The sequence below is a fragment of the Maylandia zebra genome, linkage group LG4 (genome assembly GCF_041146795.1).
Source record: "Maylandia zebra isolate NMK-2024a linkage group LG4, Mzebra_GT3a, whole genome shotgun sequence".
Taxonomy (NCBI): domain Eukaryota; kingdom Metazoa; phylum Chordata; class Actinopteri; order Cichliformes; family Cichlidae; genus Maylandia; species Maylandia zebra.
The window spans coordinates 5,807,243-5,829,781 of NC_135170.1; the positions used below are offsets into that span (position 1 = coordinate 5,807,243).

Here is a 22,539-nt window from a genome sequence, read left to right on the forward strand (position 1 = left end):
ACATACAACACTAGCAATTTGTTTATTTTTCTCAGTGTTGTTGTGAACTCACTGACTGCTTTTCAACTTTTTTTTTCTTGAAAATGTGTCCCGCCTTTAGTTGTTATTTAAAAAATATAAGAAAGTGTGATTTCAGCTAGGCAAAAAGGCAGAATAAACAGACCTTGTTTGAATTCATTTTTATATAATCTATATAGCTTGTAGGGTGTACACTTTGTCATATTTATTGACTTTAAAACTTGAACTATTAATCAAGTCATTTTAATGCTGTTGTGAAATTTTGTGGTTTGAATTAACAGGATCTGGTAAGAACAAACTGATTATCGAGTCTCGCAGCCTGGTGACCCTCAACAACTTGCTAGCCAAAGTGTCCTATACCAGCACTGACTACCACATAAACACTGGAGACCTTGGTATGTGTTTAAACAATGTTAAATGAGCTAGAAATTTGAAATTCTATATGAAAATAAAGTTTTGCATGAAATTTGATTGTTTCTGAATTCCGTATGTCATGTCCAAGCAAAATAAGTGAAAGCAAAAGTGAAATTAGACAAAGTGTTTTCCAGTTATGCAGTTTGTGTGCTGTTCTAAGGTTTATTGGAAAATCAGTGACTATGTTTTGTTATGTTTTTGTTTTTTCTCTTTATACAAGAGTGTCCTTTGCACTATATTTAATCTGAGCTTTTTGTTTTCTGATTTTAGCCACTTTCCAGTTTGAAATGCATGAAGCTGTGTTTCCAATTGCCATCAAACAGCCTTGTGTACCAGTCCTGTATGACATGGGAACAGGTAGTTTGTTCTTCCTAGGAATTAAAAATCTCTGTGATGGTACCATGTATTGATTCCTGAAATTATGGCCAACTTAGACTGCCTTCCTCCAATGAATGAAATGTTTCTAACTTAATTCTGTTTTCAAGGTTCTTCACTAGAGGTGTACAGTCCTTTCAAAAAGTAGTTGCACCCTTCCTGATTTCTTATTGAATATTGTTTTGCATATTTCTCACACTTAAATGTTGCAGATCATCAGATAAAGGTTAACATTATTTACAAATAATCTGGGTAAATACAAAAGGCAATTTTTAAATGTTGAATTCTTTCATTATTGAAAAAAGTGATCCAATCCCTTTTGGTGTTATTGGTGCTACTTAGTAAAACTTTAACTTTAACTTTGTAACTTAGTTTCTTTTTACCCTTTTAATACACTGATTGGCGTTCTTATAGACTTTACTCTTTCCTTGACGATGATTTATCTGATCTAGTTACAACATTACCAAATTAATTTAGTTTTTTCCAAAAATTTTGATGCATTTTTTTTCATTTAATTAAATCAGTTTTAATAATAGTTAACAGCTGTCATGTTACGGCTGTGTGCAGGCAGGGATTGGACCTAAACGTAAACTCACTGACACATAGAATAAACTCAAAGCCAACTAAACTGGGAAACTAATAGAACTAATGCACACGAGGAGACACTGGGGAGCACACAGTACGAGGGACAATGTGACAGCCTTGTGTACCAGTCCTGTATGACATGGGAACAGGTAGTTTGTTCTTCCTAGGAATTAAAAATCTCTGTGATGGTACCATGTATTGATTCCTGAAATTATGGCCAACTTAGACTGCCTTCCTCCAATGAATGAAATGTTTCTAACTTAATTCTGTTTTCAAGGTTCTTCACTAGAGGTGTACAGTCCTTTCAAAAAGTAGTTGCACCCTTCCTGATTTCTTATTGAATATTGTTTTGCATATTTCTCACACTTAAATGTTGCAGATCATCAGATAAAGGTTAACATTATTTACAAATAATCTGGGTAAATACAAAAGGCAATTTTTAAATGTTGAATTCTTTCATTATTGAAAAAAGTGATCCAATCCCTTTTGGTGTTATTGGTGCTACTTAGTTGAGGAGCGTGGCTGAAGAGTTTAAAATATTACTCTTTTTGGGTCACAAAATAAAATTAACAAATTTTCAGGCGAGAATGTAGCTGTGTCAAGTTCAAATATCTGCTCGATTTATCAAGACATCGCATATTTGCAAAAAGTGCTCCGATGTTTTCGGAGACGTCTGTTACCGACCAGCTCGATAGCTGACTGGGTGGTCAAGGCTAACTTGAGCCGGCGAGTACAGTGAACTCCCGACACATCATTTTCAGACCCTCGCGCAGTCTTTCACTACTCAGGTTAAACATGATATATAAGTCACTTGTTGATTAAAAATGTTATTGTTTGGTGTTTTTCAGTGTTTTATTTGTTCCTCAGTAAATCAGTTTAGCTGAGATTAAAGTTTTTTCATACAGCTCAATAAACGTCAAACAGAAAACTGATTAAACAGAAGTGTGAGATGGTTGAGAATTTACTCCAATATTCTGTTATATTTTAGATAGCAAGGAGCAGATGGCTGAGTTTATTAAACTCCACCGACACAGTGACACAAATCTGAAGACTAGACCGTCCCATTTCACAGAATCGCACTTCTGGCCTTCTCGGACCTGGCCCACATAGACTGCAAAGGCAGGGTCCTCCAAAGGATGCAGCCACTGCATTGGGACATAGCCCATAGCCCAGGTCTACCCCCCCTTAAGAAGTGAAATCAGTATTTAAAAACTCAATTTTATATCTGAAACATTTCATTGTAGTGAATGGGGACAAATACTTTTCCATGGCACAATAGGTGAGAGAAGGATGCACATAGAGAAAAGTGTCCTACGATAACTCATTCTATGCTGTAGCAGATCACCCTACTTTTTCTTGAAATAAGTCTTTGTTTGCTTCTGTCTCTCAGATATCAGCTCTCAAGTCACCATCACAACAAAAACTTTCCAGCGCTATAGACACTTAAGAGTGTTGCTTGACAGCATCCGGCAATTTTATAGCAACGTAAAAATTATTATTGCCGATGACAGCTTTGAAACGGAGCACATTACTGGAGAAAACATTCAACATTACATTATGCCTCCAGCACAGGTATATACCTACATTCTTATGGACTAAACTGACTATACAAAATTTAGAACATATGTCACTTTACTTTAATTCTTGAAATTTTCTATAAAATCTGATAGGAAAATAATTCAGATTTCAGATGCATTTAAAATTTTATTAGCTAAACTTCTGTTACTTAGTTGTATCAAGCATGTTAAATTGCTGCTAATCTAACTAACTATATAAAGAATAAATGGACTGCAGTCACATGTGGTCACCACCACAATTTAAGGATAAATCTGAAATCAGAATTAGAACTCTTATCATTTGCATTAAGATGTGAAAGATGTTTCCTTTCTCAGGGCTGGTTTGCAGGCAGAAATCTGGCTGTTTCCCAGGTAACCACCAAGTACTTCCTGTGGGTGGATGATGACTTTATGTTTTCAGAGCAGACGAAGATAGAGAACCTTGTAGAGGTGATGGAAGCGATGCCAGAACTTGACGTGGTGAGAATGAAATGGCTCCTGTTTGGGTTAATTTACTTCTATTTGCTTTATGGGATACAGGTTGCAACCAAACATCAAATATACATAGCTATTTCTGTAATTAGGTAAAAAAAACTTTAACTTTAACTTTGTAACTTAGTTTCTTTTTACCCTTTTAATACACTGATTGGCGTTCTTATAGACTTTACTCTTTCCTTGACGATGATTTATCTGATCTAGTTACAACATTACCAAATTAATTTAGTTTTTTCCAAAAATTTTGATGCATTTTTTTTCATTTAATTAAATCAGTTTTAATAATAGTTAACAGCTGTCATGTTACGGCTGTGTGCAGGCAGGGATTGGACCTAAACGTAAACTCACTGACACATAGAATAAACTCAAAGCCAACTAAACTGGGAAACTAATAGAACTAATGCACACGAGGAGACACTGGGGAGCACACAGTACGAGGGACAATGTGACATGTAACTGAGAGAGACTCGGACATAAATACCCAGAAGGTAATGAGGAAAGTGGAAGCACATGGGGAACACAGCTGAGGATAATTACATGTGACAGGACAGGAAAGACATGAAAACTGACAATGCTGACACCAGACACAAACCTGATTCGGGCGATCGTGGCTCAAGAGTTGGGAGTTCGCCTTGTAATCGGAAGGTTGCCAGTTCGAGCCCCGGCTGGGACAGTCTCGGTCGTTGTGTCCTTGGGCAAGACACTTCACCTACCGCCTACTGGTGTTGGCCAGAAGGGCCAATGGCAGCTGTGGCTACAACTGTAGCTTGCCTCCACCAGTGTGTGAATGGGTGGATGACTGGGTGTGTAAAGCGCTTTAGGGGAGGCAAAGTGGGGGACTAGTAAAGGCGCTATACAAATACAGGCTGTCATATACTGGGTTGCCTGTGTCGAACGGGTGGGCGTTGCGGCTTTACGCCACTAGGACATGCTTTGCGGCAGGGCTGTCTATGTCCAGATCTTCTCTTAGCTGCCACACCCGTTGTTGTGCTGTTATAACCCATGCTGGATACACATTCAATAAAGCAGCATCACAAGAAAGCTACCGAGTGGTCATTCTACATGGTGTCAGAAGTGGCCCGGACCATCGCCGGAATAACGCCATAAGGGAGAAAACAGAAGTTTAATCCCCCGACAAGCTTCCCCTTCGATAAGCCGACGGAATGGCTCGACTGGAAACAGCGTTTCGAGCGCTACAGGATCGCAACGAAACTCCACAAAGACGAAGGACAAGTACAGGTGAGCTACCTAATCTATGCAATTGGGAAATGAAGCAGAGAACATTTACAAGTCACTCACCTTCGCCGCCGATGAAAGTCGTGACAACTTCGCCATCGTAATGAGGAAGTTCGACGAGTATTTTTCCCCGCAGCAGAACATTATACATGAAAGAGCATGTTTTCACCAGCGTGTCCAGCGGCCAGGCGAAACGGTGGAGAGTTTTATCCGAGCCCTGTATGACCTCTCAGAGCACTGTGAGTTTGGTGCATGTAAAGAGGAAAATATTCATGATCGTATTGTGGTCGGGATACGAGACAAGGACCTCTCCCGCAGGCTACAACTGATGAAGGACCTCATGTTGGCACAAACGACCCAGATCGTCAGACAGTCAGAGGAGGTTGCAGCGCAGGTCAGCTTGCAGGGAGATGCTGGAGGCTCAGTACAGGATGTACGGGATAAACGGAAAAGCATGGACTGGAAATCACAACAACAGCGAGGCAGGCTACCCGAGGAAAAAAAATGGGCGGGGCGTGACAAGAAATGCATTAAATGTGGGAAGACACAGCATGCCAGGGATGAAAGGTGCCCGGCAGCAAAATCTGTTTGCCATGGCTCCCGAAAAATTGGACACTGGGCCAGGGTGTGTCGTAACAGCAGATCAGTTAATGAGGTTACAGAGACAGAGAAAAGCAAGCAGGCCTCATATTTTCTAGGCTCAGTGTGTAATGCAAAAGGAAATAGTGAAGCATGGACTGTGCAGTTACTGCTAGACTCTGCCCCAATAGAATTTAAGATTGACACAGGAGCAGATGTCACTATCATAAATGAAGATACATTCCACACACTTGCTCATAAGAGAACACTAGAGCCTTCTAATCTCCCTCTAGAGAGCTGCTATGTCTCGGTTACTTAAAGGCCACAATACGTTATAAAGGCAAAGACTACCTGTCCAAGGTGTATGTGGTTCGTGGACACAGAGTCAGCAACCTTCTCAACCGCTCCTTGTCAGTGCAGATGAACCTGGTGAGAAGAATTGATGAAGCAACGATCACACCCACCAGGAACCAACCACTTTACGGTGAACACGGAAAACACAAAAAACTGAACCAGTCAAAATTCAGTTAAGGGACGATGCTGTGCCATACGCGATGCATACGGAACGCCGTGTGCCTTTCCCCATGCTGCAGAAAGTGAAGGAGGACCTACAAAGAATGGAGAACCATGGTGTCATTGAGAGGGTGACCCAACCTACCGAATGGTGTGCCCCAATGGTGCCTGTCTTGAAGAAGAACACAGCAAAGGCCAGGATCTGCGTCGATCTGACAAAACTGAATAAGTCTGTCAAAAGAGAGCGCTATATCTTGCCTACCCCTGAGGAAACCATGTCCAGGTTGAGTGGGGCTACGGTCTTCTCCTCGCTGGATGCAGCCAGTGGATTTTGGCAGATCCCTTTGCATCACGAGAGTTGCAAACATTCATCAGGCCATTTGGCAGGTATTGCTTTAAGAGGCTGCCCTTTGGGATAACAAGTGCACCAGAGATCTTTCAGCGAAAGATGTTGGAGACCTTAGAGGGGCTCGAAGGAGTGGAGGTCTTTATGGATGACATCCTGGTCTATGGGGCCACCATGGAACAACACGACACCTGACTTGAGGAGGTGCTGCAGCGCATTGAGTTAGCCGGATTGAAGCTCAACCGAGAGAAATGCTCCTTCAGACAGAGCCAGCTTCGCTTCCTAGGGCACCTGATCGACTATTCTGGGGTCAGGCCAGACCCTGAGAAAGTGAGCGCCATTCTTCAGCTGCCGTCACCAGAAAATGTGCAAGAGCTTAAACGGATCCTAGGAATGGTTAATTACCTGGGCAGATATATTCCTGCTCTTGCCACAGTATGTCAGCCACTGTACGAGTTGCTTAAAAGCAAAAACAGTTGGACCTGGGGTCACCCACAGCAGGCAGCCTTCAAGAACATTAAGAGAGCGCTTACATCAGCACCTGTTCTTGCCTTCTATGACGTCAACAGACTCACAGCCGTATCTGCCGACGCCAGTAGCTACAGGCTTGGGGCTGTGCTGCTTCAGCTTCATGGCGCAGAGTGGAAACCTGTTGCCTACTACTCTAGACGCCTCACGGAGGCTGAAACACGCTATGCACAAATCGAAAAGGAGTGTTTGGCAAGTGTTTGGGCCTGTGAGAAGTTTGATAAGTATCTATGTGGCTTAGATCGCTTCAGGCTTGAGACCGACCATAGACCTTTGGTGCCCCTGGTCAACAGCCGGGACCTTGACAATGTTCCATTGAGGTGTCAACGCCTCCTGATGAGGCTCATGACAGGTACAAGCCGGAGGCCGTCTATGTCCCTGGCAAAACGCTTGTCATCGCCCATACGTTGTCACGGAGTCCACAGACTCGGGCTGAGGATGACACTAGCACTCACAGTGAAGTGGACTGCTACATAGCCACCGTGTTACAGGGCATTCCAGCGTCCCCAACCCGAATGGAAAGCATTAAAGCAGCCACTGCAACGGACGTTGAACTACAGACTGTCATTACGTACATTCGCAGGGGTTGGCCTGCATACGGAGCTAGTGTGCCATTGAACATTAAAGCGTACATGTAAGTGAAAAACGAGCTATCAGAGGCTGACGGCCTGGTTATACGAGGCTGCAGAATTGTCATTCCAAAGTCACAGAGAACAGCCATTCTACACAAACTACATGAAGGACACTAAGGCCTCACCAAGTGCAGGGATAGGGCTAATTCATCTGTGTGGTGGCCGGGGCTCTCCACTGAGTTAAAGAATGCAGTGCTGCAGTGCCACACATGTCTGGCACAGAGGCCAACACAGACAAAGGAGCCGCTTATCTCCACACCTTTGCCGGATCGTCCATGGCAAAGGATAGCCCTGGATCTCTGTGAACACAACCGGAATAATTATCTTGTTGTGTCGGACTACTACTCACATTTTCTGGAAATACCGCACCTACCATCCACGACCAGTGGCCAAGTTGTTCAGAAACTGAAGTCGACCTTTGCTAGGTTTGGGATCCCTGACAAGGTGGTGAGTGACAATGGCCCTCAGTTCTCCAGCTCTGAGTTCCAGGCCTTCGCGAGAGAGATGGATTTTGCCCACATAACGTCTAGTCCCCACCACCCACGGGGAAATGGTCACGCGGAGAGGGCAGTACAGATTGCAAAGAAAATCCTTCGACACAACGACCCACTGATAGCACTAATGTGCTTTAGGTCTACTCCCTGTACCACTACAAGCTTCAGCCCAGCAGAACTTATTATGGGGAAGAAGACCAGGACAACCCTGCCTACCTTGGAGAAGAATCTTCAACCTAAATGGCCAAACAAAAGAGAGGTTAAACGAAGGGATGCTGGTCAGAAGGCCAAGCAGGCGTTCTACTTCGACCGCCGCCATGGTACTAAGCCCCTACCTCCACTTCATCCAGGGGATGCTGTCCTAACTAAGCTGGACCAGGAGAAGGCTTGGGCAACACCGGCTATCATCTCCAAGGAGAGCGACACTCCGAGGTCCTATCTCGTTGCCACACCCCAAGGTGCAGTGCTGCGACGGAACCGCCGCCATCTCCGCCTCGAACCATCTCCACGGGCTATGCCACAACCCCTTCCAACACCCACTGTGGACGCTGAGGAGCTGCCATCTCAGTGCGCTGGTGCGTCCACTCCAGAAACCTCACCTTTGGCCCCTAGTCTTCCCCCAACACTTGCACCCACTCACGCCGACGTACCGGATCAGTTACACATGAGGTGCGGCCGGGTACGCAAGCCAGTCAAGAGGCTGGATCTGTAGACACTGGGGTAATGGGAGAGAAAGAAGGACGGTGGAGTGGGAATGTTGTATTGTTGCTGTTTTGCACTTATGTTTTCAGCTGCAACCAATACTGCTGTTACCTGGTTGACTTAATTACCTTAAATGGCCTGTATTTATATAAATGGCCTGTATTTATAAAGGTTTACCATGTTTAATAAGTCCTGTTTTGTGGACACTGCCCTTCAGGCCGACAGTAGGCCAGTTGTGCCCGGTCCTTAAGAGAACCGCCCAGAGGCTATTATAGTGTCACATGTTATCATTGTGTCGTTGCTGTTCTATTTGGGGTTTGTTATTGGAAATAACATGAAAAGGGGGGGAGATGTCATATACTGGGTTGCCTGTGTCGAGCGGGTGGGCGTTGCGGCTTTACGCCACTAGGACACGCTTTGCGGCAGGGCTGTCTATGTCCAGTTCTTCTCTTAGCTGCCACACCCGTTGTTGTGCTGTTATAACCCATGCTGGATACACGTTCAATAAAGCAGCATCACAAGAAAGCTACCGAGTGGTCATTCTACACAGGCCATTTACCATTCTAAATAATTAAGGTAATAACAATACAATGATCAAGAACCAGGGTGAAAATTTGCATATATTTGCATCACTTCTGTGGAATTACAGAAGTTAAAAGCTGAACATGTGCAATAGCACGTGCGCAGTTGAAGTTGAAAGCAGGTTAAAGCAAGTTTCACAGGATGTTGGGTCGAGCTGAGACAACCACAGGCTTCAGTGTGAGTGCTGCAGTGCTGTAGAATTCTGAAACCAGCCATTTCCTCAACCTTCTCACGCTATGAGGCTCACTGAGCTGTCAGCATGACTATATGTGCATATGTCTGTGTTTTCATGACTAGTAAAAGCGCTATACAAATACAGGCCATTTACCATTCTAAAAAATTAAGGTAACAACAGTACAATAATCAAGAACCAGGGTGAGTAAAAGATACTTCTATTAAATTTGCATATATTTGCATCACTTCTGTGGAATTACAGAAGTTAAAAGCTGAACATGTGCAATAGCACGTGCGCAGTTGAAGTTGAAAGCAGGTTAAAGCAAGTTTCACAGGATGTTGGGTCGAGCTGAGACAACCACAGGGTTCAGTGTGAGTGCTGCAGTGCTGTAGAATTCTGAAACCAGCCACTTCCTCAACCTTCTCATGCTATGAGGCTCACTGAGCTGTCAGCATGGCTATATGTGCATATGTCTGTGTTTTCATGAAGCCTTTAAACCACTAGTATTGTCTAACTGTAATTGTTTCACAGCAGACTGATCAGTGAGCGTGATTCTCTGTTTTAGAAGGCATTTGCATTTTCTTTCTTTTATTGGTGAGTTTTCTTCTCCTCTGGGTCTATTTACAGTTTAGTATAAAGAAGAAGTTAATAAAAAGAGACAGGATACTTGTGCAAAAAATAGAAAAGAACATACTGTATAACACCTGAACTGTGACCATGCTCCCCCTTGTGGTGGCTAGTGGGTAATACACCACACTACAATTACTACTACAGGTTTTCAGCCATCATTGTATGTATTAACAACCAACACACACATTTCACACACATAAAAACTTTTTTAATTGTAATATGGAGGTAAAAAGGTTTTACCATACACATTTATGGACAAATGTGTGGCTGCTCGTCTATAAGTTTGTTTCTGTTTATATCATTTCTGACCTGCATCATTTACAAAAGTCGCACAAACCAGGTTTTCTGCACTGTCACCTAACGCTCCCTGAAATACAATAACTTCATAAACGACTTCTCTGATTTTTTAGCTGGGATTATGCCCAATTGTGCTGTTAAGAGGGAATGTCATCGAGCAGAACAAATGTGATGGATGGTCCCAGCACGGAGCCTTGAGGAACTCCACATAGCAGCTCTGTGGATTCAGACTTAATCTGGTTTGCAGACACATTAAAACTCCTATCAGATATGTAGGAAGAAAACCACTCTAAAAGAGACTCTGCCGTGGTTTTTGTTACAGCCTCCAAGAGACTTTCCCAACGTGTGGTAATCCAACTGCTCTCAGAACTGTTCGGTCCAGTGACTGCTGTCAAACAAATCCTTTTTATGCTGACACAGAGAAACTACCAGCTGACATAAACACATCAGGTTTTTATTCTGGGTTAAAATTAGTATTAGTATTGATTAAAAAAAAGACTTAACTAATTAATTTCACAATTTTCTGTAATTGATCGCGATTAATTGCAATTACTTGATGAATAGCGTGGCTGCAATGACACTTTTTAAACTTTATATTTAAGCTTGTAACAAACATTTATGCAATATAATGAAGTAAATGGAGAATAAACACAAAGAATGTGTGCTTAAATTCAGAGAGAATTTGAACAGTTTTCTTTTAGCACAGGTTCTCTCCTGTGAAATACAACTTTTTTTAAAACCTACATACTAATGGCTAAGTATACACTTATATATAATATATATATTAGTGCTCTCAAACAATTACAATTTTCAATCGGATTCATCACAGGGTTACTGTGGATTAATTTTGATTAATCATGATTAAATATAATTCATTTTTAATCAATATTAATTGCATTTCATTTTGCATGAGCAAACAGACTGGAGAAAAAAGCGGAAAATATACGCACTTAACATGTTTATTGACATCTTGTACATTCATGTTAACAAAAAACTCTGTAAACATTTATCCTCTCTCGCTGTCACTCTTGCAGAGTCACTTCAAGTCCTTGAGACGAGGAACCAAAGCTATGTAAAGTGCGTGTTCTCAACGACATTAACAGGTGTGCAGTTTGTTGCAATCCACTTGGCAAATGTGTCAGTCAATATGTTCGAGGCAGACTTACTGAACCCCCGATGCTTCGTGAGTGGTTTGTCGCAAGTTGGGTGACGCGTTAGCCAAAGTCCTAGCAGCATCCCCGGCTAATGTATGCTTCGCATCAATGTGATATTTTAAGCTGCAAGTGCTTTGGTGAAAAGAAAATTCCTTCTTGCACAATGTGATTGATTCAGCTGCCCAGCCTCGCTTCTGTTAGTGCGCCCTAAGGCAGCTGTGGCTACAATGTAGCTGCCATCACCAGTGTGTGAATGGGTGGATGACTGAATGTAGTGTAAAGCACTTTGGGGTCCATAGGGACTAAGTAACGTGCTGTACAAATACAGGCCATTTACAATTTAATTGGCCTTGGTTATGGCAGGTTAAGACTCTACAGAACGTTGTAGAACCACATATCAAAGGATTTAAGTGAATCTTTGTATATATTTGAATATGTGTGAATAATTCTGACCATCTGTCAATTTGAGAAAAAATAATTAAAGTCAAACCAATTCTTTTGTTAAGTAATTATAATTTTAAGCTGTACAGTCATTCCACCCAGTTAAAACATCAGTCTACAGAAATAATTAAAGGCTCAAAATTATTTTGGCATTCATGCCCAGGGTGGGCATTAATATCTACAAAAACGTGTGCAGTGAAGTTCATCCTCTTCAAATACTTCTGTTATTGCTGTTATTGTTAATAATCTAGTTCCTTTATACTGCTGTCTTCTGTCAGGGCTGGCTCATTATATCTGTACTGTTCACTATTATTTCTATTGTGCTGTAAGCCTTTGGATCTCCGCCTTCCTTCTCTTCTACTTCTTAAGTAGCTTCCTTCTAATGATATCATAGCACTAGAAGTACTTTCCGACCAGTGTGGATGTTGGTCTGCTTATCTATAGTTCCCACATGTGTTGCACGTTTGGTCTATTTTTTTAAGATAAAATTCTGGGTATTTTCTCTACTATCAAAGTAAAGCCAAGCAGAGATGTGATATTCTGGTGATGGCACTGACCTTTGTGTATTCTGCAAAGTATTGTGCTCATATGTTTCCCGGAGGTTTGGCTCTTAGGCCGAGTTTAAAGTGCATGTTTTTGTGCATTAATGTCTCTTCAAACCACCAGATGGCAGAGGTGAGTAAACATTAACAGACGAGGATGGATTACTGCTGTTCAAGCTGAAGGAAGTCTCATCACTAAGCACGCCAGAAGCAAAACCTCAATTTATATTTATATTTTTAACATGTACCATGATCTTATTCGAAGACACCATCATGCACAAAGACATAATGTCATTTAATTTTACACATTCAGTCAAAGTTTCACATGTAAATTTGTTCATTAAGAAAGCTGGTGTACTGCACTGCTGTTGTGAATAATCTTAAAAGGAATTAGTTAAAAATTTACACCAGAAGGAGACATTAGCTTTGCAGCAAGATGCCTTTGTGAGGCGCCAAGCTGTTTTCAGTATTTTATTTGTTTCATCATTCTTTATAATATGGTGAATTAAAGGCATCTATCAAGACCCATTGAGACTTAAATCTGAGCCAAACATTAAGGCTGTTGTTACGTTGTTAAAAACACACACAGACACACACACAACCATTAGGTTTTTATTCTTGGTTAAAATTTGTCATTAACTTGACTTAGCTGAGGTTTGTTTTTGCTCCCCAGATGTCTTGACTGACCCTTACTTCCTTGTGTGTATTTAAAGTCTCTCTTCAGTCTTTATCATTCCACTTATGGGCTCTATATTTCTTGGTCTGTTTATTAACCCCTTTTAATGGTGCATTTTGAGTTGCTTTGCCTGCTTTTGAGCCTTTGCATTTAGGTCCGTTTGTCCTGCACACCATGGTAGTTATGATAGCATAACGTATCATATAACTCATAGCTCTTGTCAAACAATGTCGAACAGGTTAGATTTGGTTTGGCTTAAAATTCCTAGAGAACCACAAGATTTTGCATATATTTATTGAGATAATATATATGTAATAATAATTATTATATTTTCATTCACTTGCTGATAACTGTAAACATGAAAAACTATATTTATTAATGGTCCGAGAAAGAGAACAGGCTGTGTATTATGAAAATACCATGTTCTTTTTTCAAGATTGTATTAGACTTGGGAATAATTACTTTTCAGGGTTAAAATATGAATATAATATATAATACATGTAAATAACAGTTGCATTTAGATTTTTTTGATTGTGTCTGAAACGTTTACAATTCAAACACCTTTGTGACTACTGCATAAAAAGTGTCTTGTTCTGTTTTGTCACTTAAACATGTCCAATGTGTAGATAGCGCTTGATGTTCCTAAGCCACTGCATATAACTACGACTCATAATAATAACATATAAAAGCAAATTACAAATATCAAATGTGATTTTCATTCATATATTCAGATTTTCATTTAATGCATAAACGTTTTAGATAATAATTAATGGTGGAGTGCCCACTCCGGGTCGGGGATGAGTTCCTGCCCCAAGTGGAGGAGTTCAAGTATCTCGGGGTCTTGTTTGCGAGTGATGGTAGAAGGGAGCCGGAGATCGACAGACGGATTGGGGCTGCAGCTGCAGTAATGCGGACGCTGCACCGGTCCGTCGTGGTGAAGAGGGAGCTGAGTGTAAAAGCGAAGCTCTCAATTTACGGGTCGATCTACATCCCTACCCTCACCTATGGCCACGAGCTGTGGGTAGTGACCGAAAGAACGAGATCGCGGATACAAGCGGCAGAAATGAGCTTCCTCCGAAGGATGGCTGGCCTCTCCCTTAGAGATAGGGTGAGAAGTTCGGCCATCTGGTAGGGGCTCGGAGTAGAGCAGCTGCTGCTCCACATCGAAAGGAGCCAGCTGAGGTGGTTCGGGCATCTGACAAGGATGCCCCCTGGGCGCCTCCTGGGTGAGGTGTTCCAGGCATGTCCCACCGGGAGGAGGCCCCGGGGCAGACCCAGGACACGCTGGAGAGATTATATCTCTCGGCTGGCCTGGGAATGCCTTGGTGTTCCCCCGGATAAGCTGGAGGAGGTGGCTGGGGAGAGGGAGGTCTGGGCCTCTTTGCTTAGGCTGCTGCCCCCGCGGCCCGGCCTCAGATAAAGCGGATGAGGATGGATGGATGGATAATAATTAATGATGACAGCAACCTAGTGGTTGTCATGAAAAATAATATCTACATCAGAGTATTTATTAGTAAAGATTTGATTTGTAATGTTCTCTGTTCTTGTTAGGTTGGTGGGTCGGTGAAAGGGAATCAGTTTTACTTTGCTCTCATCTATGAGGAAGGAGATGAAATTGAAGGTGGCTGCCTTTACAGGAAATCTGGAGGGAAATTTCAAACACTTCCTGGTTACCCACAATGTTCTATGACCAATGGAGTTGTCAACTTCTTCCTGGCACGCACAGATGCCGTGCAGAGGGTGGGCTTTGATCCTAAGCTCCAGCGGACAGCACATTCAGGTAAGTCCAGACCTCATCAAAGTTTGAGTTCTAAGTGGCAATTAAAGTTTTTTACCTTATGGGGAAAATGTCTCTTTCTTTCTCCAGAGTTCTTTATGGATGGTCTGGGCACTTTGCTAGTTGCCACATGTGGTGATGTTTCCATTGACCATCAACTCACAACATCAGAAAACAAGAGTCCTTTGTATAACAAATTTAGATACCCTGGACAAGGTGATGTTGAGTTCAAACTGAAGCTTCACTTTTACAAAAATCATCTAAAATGCATTAAATATGGATAGAGTACCAAAAAAATGAGAGTCACTGGTTTTAGAACATTTTGTTTCTTTTTGTTTTGGATGTTATTGCCACAGTGAAAGAAAATAAAAACAATGATACTCTGGTCTTCCTTTCACCATGTATGACAATTTGTTATTTCTGTCATTTCGTTCAAGTGTTTAATTTGGATAACTACTGTATGTGAAAATTGTAATGTCACTGCCACTGACAATTGTTTCTAAATTTTTAACACTGGTATTTTATTTATTGCTTCTATTTAAAATTTCATTTTATTGTCTGTGAAATGTTGTTTCTTTAATCCAACTATGTAAGGAACTGAAATCAGGGAGTACTGTTTCGCTGAAAGGATGTCCATCGGGGCTGAAACTCGTGGCAGCAAGTGGCCTGGGCCTATGTATATTTATATATAAAACATAGGTGTACACCTTGTGACATCAATTTGATTGATGTCCCCAGCCTTGACCTTTTGACCTTACCGGAAGTACTCCGGAAGTGTCTAATCGAATCCAGATGTGTGTAATATGATCCATAAGCGCGACGAATTGCATCCGGTGAGGGGAGGGGGTTACTCCGGCAGTGTCTAATCGATTCCATATGTGTGACTAATCGCATCCGGTGGGAAAAAAGGAGGGGGTTTGTGGAGGGAGGAATATAAAAACAGAGGGGCCAGCGCACACTTTTCTATGTGCAGACAAGATGGAGCCTTTCACTCTGCACCCCTGCGTTCCTCTGTTCTTGGACGGGGAAGAGATCTGCTCTCCCGACGCCGTAAGCATGGGAGGCAGCAGCAGCGACTGGTCCTCATTAGTGATCAGCAACACCCCCGTCACTGTCTACAGTAACAGATGCGATGCGGCTGATTTCATATAGCACATATTCAGAACTCTATCCTAAATAATTTTATTAAATCACCCCGATGAGCTATTTTGGTTTTGTGCAGCCACTCCTTTTCAGACCAAAAGTAAAGAATTTTTCTTCATTTTTTGAGCTTCTTTTACAACAGGTTTTCTCATTAACAGAAAATAGACAGAATTCCCAAAAGAAAACGGCCTTGTTTTACGTACATCAAGAAGGAATCAGATGACCGTCGGTTCATCCCTGTCAATTACCTCCGAGAGATCGGGATGCGGATACAAGCGGCAGAAATGAGCTTCCTCCGAAGGGTGGCTGGCCTCTCCCTTAGAGATAGGGTGAGAAGTTCGGCCATCCGGGAGGGGCTCGGAGTAGAGCAGCTGCTGCTCCACATCGAAAGGAGCCAGCTGAGGTGGTTCGGGCATCTGACAAGGATGCCCCCTGGGCGCCTCCTGGGTGAGGTGTTCCAGGCATGTCCCACCGGGAGGAGGCCCCGGGGCAGACCCAGGACACGCTGGAGAGATTATATCTCTCGGCTGGCCTGGGAACGCCTTGGTATTCCCCCGGATAAGCTGGAGGAGGTGGCTGGGGAGAGGGAGGTCTGGGCCTCTTTGCTTAGGCTGCTGCCCCCGCGACCCGGCCCCGGACAAAGCGGATGAGGATGGATGGATGGATGGAGATCGGGATGCTTCCCCCGTCGGGTACCATAAGCGTATAAGAAAAAAAACCCAGAGAATGTATTATTTGTGTAAGACTGAGAGAGAGAGAGAGAGAGAGAGAGCGAGAGAGCGAGAGAGAGCGAGAGAGCGAATCGATCAAACTTTTCTACAACACGTTATACCACTCCAGCTCAGGAGAGGCGATTTAGCATGGACTGGCTGGATGACTACGCCGGATGGAAGCATAACCGGAAGCATGGCATGGACTTTCCCTTTGACCTTCATTCAGCTCTATGATCAGCCGTTAAATCTTTCCTCAATATTGCTGTAATGTAGAGCTTGGCGATATATCGAGTTTTTAAAACATATCGATATATTTTTATACGAGATATAAGATGTGACAATATCCTTTATATCGATATAGTCTATGTTACGTTATAATTATAGTTGTGGAGCCGCAAGTTTGCCTCTCTTTCGTCCACTTTTGTCTCTACGTAACGTTACTCCGCCTCATGCGTGGGGCTGGACGGCGTCAACGTGTTAACGAGCTAACCATGCTAACGAGCTAACCGCGCTAACCCTAAAATCCTTTCATTCTCTCAAAAGTAGCGCCTTATGTATGAATTCTGGTTGTGCTTGATGGCCGCGAACCGATTTTATGTGGTACACGGCGCTCAGCAATCTGTCAAAAATGTTTGAGTACGACTTTCGTAAGCTACGGAGCTGCACCGCTTGATAGTTTGTCGGCGCATTACGGCTACCGAGGAGCTTCGCGGAGTGATACGTACTGTGCTTCAATGTAATATTACCGTATTGTGTGTGTATAAGGACCATAAATGGCACCTGTAAGAGACACGGTTATGAAGCGGATTTCAAACTCCAGGCTGTCAGTCATGCAGTAGAACTTGGGAACAGAGCAGCTGTGAAATCTGTCTGTCTTTGTTATTACGCTCAGCGTCTTTTAGTTTACATTTTGACTGCACAATTGTGAGCTCTTTGTTTAGCACAAAACAACATTGTTTTCTTTTATTTATGGAGCATTATTATTTAATGAATGCTCATAATTTAATTTTGAGTAATTTTTCATGTACATCTGTGCTGTATGTTAATAAAAGTGCCTGTGTGACATCTGGGACACAGCTTTAACTAAGAACTCTCTTTTTGTTCTTACTTTATGGCTTAAAAAAAATATCGAGATATATATCTTATATCGCCATCCAGCTAAAAAATATCGAGATATGAATTTTGGGTCATATCGCCCAGCCCTACTGTAATGTAACACCAAAGTTAGTATTTTAAGATCAGACAGGTCCCAAAACATTCCTTAGACATTCCCACAGTCATTGAATAAGCATCTGTGGCACAAATAAGCTTCAGGGACTGACTTGTTTTTTAGAACCGACATTTGACACTTGGATGTTGGCTTAATTTTTTATCCAAAGAGAAATTTGACCCTAATAAAAAAAAAAACCACAATACTGTGGTGAATACTTACCTCAACTTTGATGGTTTTTTTCACAGCTACTGTATTTATCTTGAAAAAAAGTGTTACAAGGACACATTGGACATTGCAGAGTACATGAATGGGAAGTAGGAATCCCCCCCCCCGACCTTACACACACACAGCACAGACATCACATGGGGATACAGGTCAGAGATCGGTAGCGTTACAGAAAATAAAACACTGAAATATACACTACAATGGGAAAGTACAAGAGGAAAAAGAAGAGACCTCTACTCATGCTGGGCTCCTGGGAGGACAGCATGAGAACAGGAAACAAAAAAAACTCCTCTGCACAGAAAAGCACATAAATGTCCACAGCACAACATTATGGAACACGTGACAAGCCACAGGGTCGGGTGGGGGGTGAGGAGTAATCCGAAGCAAACACAGCAGCCATCCTGCACTGTGCTACCATTCCAGCGCGGGCTCAGACCCGCCATGTTCCCAGGAGGGAACAAGCATCGAAGGCGTTAGGAAAGGGAGGGGGGATGAGTGTGTGCATATCAGTGTATATGTATGTGTGTGCGTGTCCAGAGTTCAGCTGAGACAGTGTCCTTCGCCCTGCTAGGCTAAGTAAACAGTCTTCCAGCCAACCCAGGTGGCCTTGCATGGAATGGGAAGGAACATACTAAACACAGTCGTTATCAGGGAGATTTTGTTCAGCTCCAGCCTTGCGACCGCAGCTGGCTCCGAAAGGGTATCCGCATGAAGTGATGGTGTTTTTTACTTTAGTGCAAACATCTCATATGAATTTCAAAGGAGTTCTACAGTCCAACACTGGTCTCTCAATCTCCCGTTGGAGAGCCGCAAGGTTCACCATACTTGCGTTCTGTGATGTTGTCATTTCTTGTGCTCAAGGAACCGATTCTGAGAACTCACGGCAGTGAGCCTCCCCGAGAAAAGTGCGTCCGCCTTTGTCAAGTGCTTTGTCAGTGTTTACTCAGCATTCAAGGACAGCAATATTTGCATAGTATTTTTACTGACATATAGTGCACATATGTTTTGGGCAAAAACATTTTTTAATATTAAAATACGAACATTTGTAACAAACAATTGACAAATTAGCCAATGCCAATGCAAAACTTTATCTGCCTGTTAAAAAAAGAAGATAATCTTCTCACAAACTGGTGTTTGATTTTGAAACAGGAAAAAAGTGGGGAAACAACTGAAAAGACTAACATTTGAATAAAACCTGAAAGCAAGTAAATACTTTCTATGCTGCCTTATGGTAAACTTTGGTAACAAGTAACAGTAACAACACTGGCTGATGATGAATTACAGTCAGCTGGTATGGTGACACTGCCAGTATTAACCTGCAGGGCTGGACCGGGACAGAAAATCGGGCATTTTCACTACAGACCGGCCCACCAGGTATTAAAGCCATAAAGCCTTTGAATGAAAACAAATGCTGTTGTGACAGTGATGTACAGTCTTTTTGGTATATGTATGATTTCTATACATTTTACATCAGATAAAAACTTTGGTTGTAAGATTTAGATAATTATTTAATAAAAGCGAGACATTTTAAATGAGAATAAGAAAGAAAAGTATTTCTTTGTGCCCCACCTTTCCCTGTTAATGCCCTACCTGGCCCCCTGGCAAAAATTTCCTAGACCTGCCCCTGCACAGTTACCAGCTGTCAGCTGCTTAGAAAAGGATCCTGGTGTTATTTCTCATAAACAGTTCATAACTTCCCTTCAACTCATCCATGTCACCTAAAAGGTAAACCTGTTTCTCCATCACCTGTTCAGCTCTGATGATTCAGTAAGGACATCTCCTGGTTTCATCTTCATGTTTCCCTCTCACCACATATCCAAACCGACATCATGACCAGCAGTTTTACAGCTGTGGCTCCAGCAAACATCAGCTGATACTAGAAATTAATATTAAATACATTCTAACAACAGCTGATCAAGCTTAAACGTGCTGCTGTTGTTTAGTGCGACATCTGCTGGTTTCCTCTTTCTGGCGCAAAGTGGGAGATAAACAAACAAGAGAGAAAAGCCGATCAGGTGATCATTGATCAGTTTCATGATTGAAGTAGCAACAGGAGAGGCAGGGGGAGAGAATGAGAGGAGAAGAGGCAGCTGTGCAGCGTAACGACAGAATAACTCCAGCTTTGTGTCTTTTTCCATTCTAGCTAAAGTTCGGGACAAACTGCGTCTCTTCTCAGCTCAATACGAAACGTGTAATATTTTCTCTGAATGAGGGACCATTCCATTTTTTAAGGAGCCGTTGGCAACTCTACTAACTAACCTTATGAATAAAATAAAGTTCACGATCAGTAACATCATAGCACCCACCCACCTAAAAACTCCATCAAGCTGGCTAGAACGCAGTACGAGTTATTGCAACTGACGGTAAAAAGTCAGCACAATGAAAATAAACTCCACCTAAACTTGGATTATATCTGACCCAGATAGACTGCAGGTCATAACTTCTTACCTGAAGTTCAGTTCACCTGACACTCGGACTGGTGGCTGCCTCGGGTCTCTCCTCCTGCCTCCCCTTCCCTCATCCACCTGCTGGCCTCTGTGGAAGCCCCGTCATAGCCACCACCAAACAACTGATTTTTTTACACATCGACCTGCATCTGGCCAATCCACCACCTCTCATTGTTCATGCCATTACAAAAATAAATAAAAAATAAGTCACCGGGCATATCCCCGGTATGCCCGATGGCCAGTCCAGCTATGTTAACCTGCAACCAAATCTACAGCTCCATACAGCAATTTTACAACTTAGATTATATCTTATAACTCATAACTCTTATGTTAGCTGCCCTCAGTAGCATACTGTCTGAAATATTCGACGGCTGCAACAATTCTTTAAGTGTTATTTTTTCCTTGGTATTCTAATTTCACCGAAGTTTACTAAACTCAACAAACTTAATATTACTTACCGGGACAGTTATTCTGTCCTCATTTTCTTTCACCGAAAAATTGTTTCCTGCGGTGCCGTCTTTCGTGCTTGGCTCTCCTACCTTTGCTAATGTGATGCACATAGCGCAGAAGCCGATGCTGCATTCACTTACACTCGGATGTCTGAGCTTCACCGTGAAAACATGATCGTACATTTGATATTTGATTGAATTTTATTGTTTTACCTTTGGGGTGGCACCTGGGGTGGCCAGTCTGGTTGGGGGGGTGGCCTGTGCCCCCCCCAGGCCACCCCGCTGGACACGCCATTGAGAACAACTCGAGCATCTTTCTTTTGGGAGCCAAACTAGGGCTTACAAGTTTGCCGTGCAGATCCCAGCTTCATCCAGAAAGGCTCCCGTGCTGTCATCGCTGTGGACTGGCTCTACGTGGACGGACAGCTCTACCGCGACCCCGGCACCACACCGTGGTTATATTGACTACACTCCAGATAAGAACCCGCTACACTCTTTTCTTATTCATTCACACTTTCTCCTTTAACATGGGTTTAACCTAGTAATATCAATATGATGTCATAGCAGATATAACACCGTCACCCTCCGTCATTACTTTAATTGGAATGTTTCCGTTTCTTTTCTTTTTTTTTTGTTGTTGCTCACAGTCAGTGTTGGGGAGTAACAGAATACATGTACCGCCGTTACGTATTTAAAATACAAAATATGAGTAACTGTATTCCGTTACAGTTACCGTTTAAAAAAGTGGTATTCAGAATACAGTTACTTTGTTGAAATAAATGGATTACACTGCGGTACTTCCCTGTTTCATCTTGTCACGGGTCAGGACTGTTTGGGTTTTGTTTGACAGCTACGTTCTGTTGTTCCAGGCGGCAGGGTTATGGTTGCCATGGTTACAGGGCGACGCTCTCTCTCTCTCTGCGACTGTGTGTTTCCTGGGTGAGAGAGGCCTTTTCGTTGTTGTTGTTGTTGTGCTAAGCTAACAGGCAGAATGCTACAAGCATAGCTCTAAAGAATGTAGCATCATGGGCAGTGTAGTCCATGTTGCAGGGAGAATGGACTGCCATACACGTTATGGGTCTGTGAGCGCGAGGAGGGAGAAAAAGGGGAGTGAAAGGTACGAGTTGTCATCGAGGAAAAACATGTAAATATAATAATAACCACTTCAGCCAAGAAGAGTGCCTGACGAGCCCAGTTGTAAGTAAGCTATTAAGACTCGACTGTACACCGTGTTCGTGTTTTCCTCCGAAAACAATAAGTTCCGTTGGAGCCTTTCAACGCCTCTCTCTGTCTCTCGCAAGAAAAGTTGACCCACACAACAAAGTAAAGCTATTTTTCGGCTACGAGCCGACAGGGACCCCGCCGTATTAGTCAGAGGTCCCTTTACTACAGTTCGGAGTCGCGGACCTTCAGTAATAGTAATAAATCACACAGCAATAGTACATTCACGTTGTTGTAAAAAGCATGATAATATATTAAGTAATCCAAAGTATTCAGAATACGTTACTGTCATTGAGTAACGTAACGGAATACGTTACAGAATACATTTTAGGGCATGTATTCTGTATTCTGTAATGGAATACATTTTAAAAGTAACCTTCC

The 22,539-nt window shown here is 42.6% G+C and overlaps 1 protein-coding gene across 1 annotated transcript in view; it reads left to right on the forward strand.

The window, feature by feature from the left end:
- LOC101475242 (beta-1,4 N-acetylgalactosaminyltransferase 2) overlaps nucleotides 1–15,849 on the forward strand; it is a 39,132-nt gene extending 23,283 nt beyond the window's left edge. The window contains exons 7-12 of the mRNA XM_076883573.1: nucleotides 300–413; nucleotides 703–789; nucleotides 2,783–2,964; nucleotides 3,285–3,428; nucleotides 14,522–14,750; nucleotides 14,838–15,849. Of these exons, the coding sequence (XP_076739688.1) occupies nucleotides 300–413; nucleotides 703–789; nucleotides 2,783–2,964; nucleotides 3,285–3,428; nucleotides 14,522–14,750; nucleotides 14,838–15,031 (950 nt within the window). The 3' untranslated portion in view covers nucleotides 15,032–15,849. The remainder of the gene's footprint in view (nucleotides 1–299; nucleotides 414–702; nucleotides 790–2,782; nucleotides 2,965–3,284; nucleotides 3,429–14,521; nucleotides 14,751–14,837) is intronic.
- The last annotated feature ends 6,690 nt before the right edge of the window (nucleotides 15,850–22,539 follow it).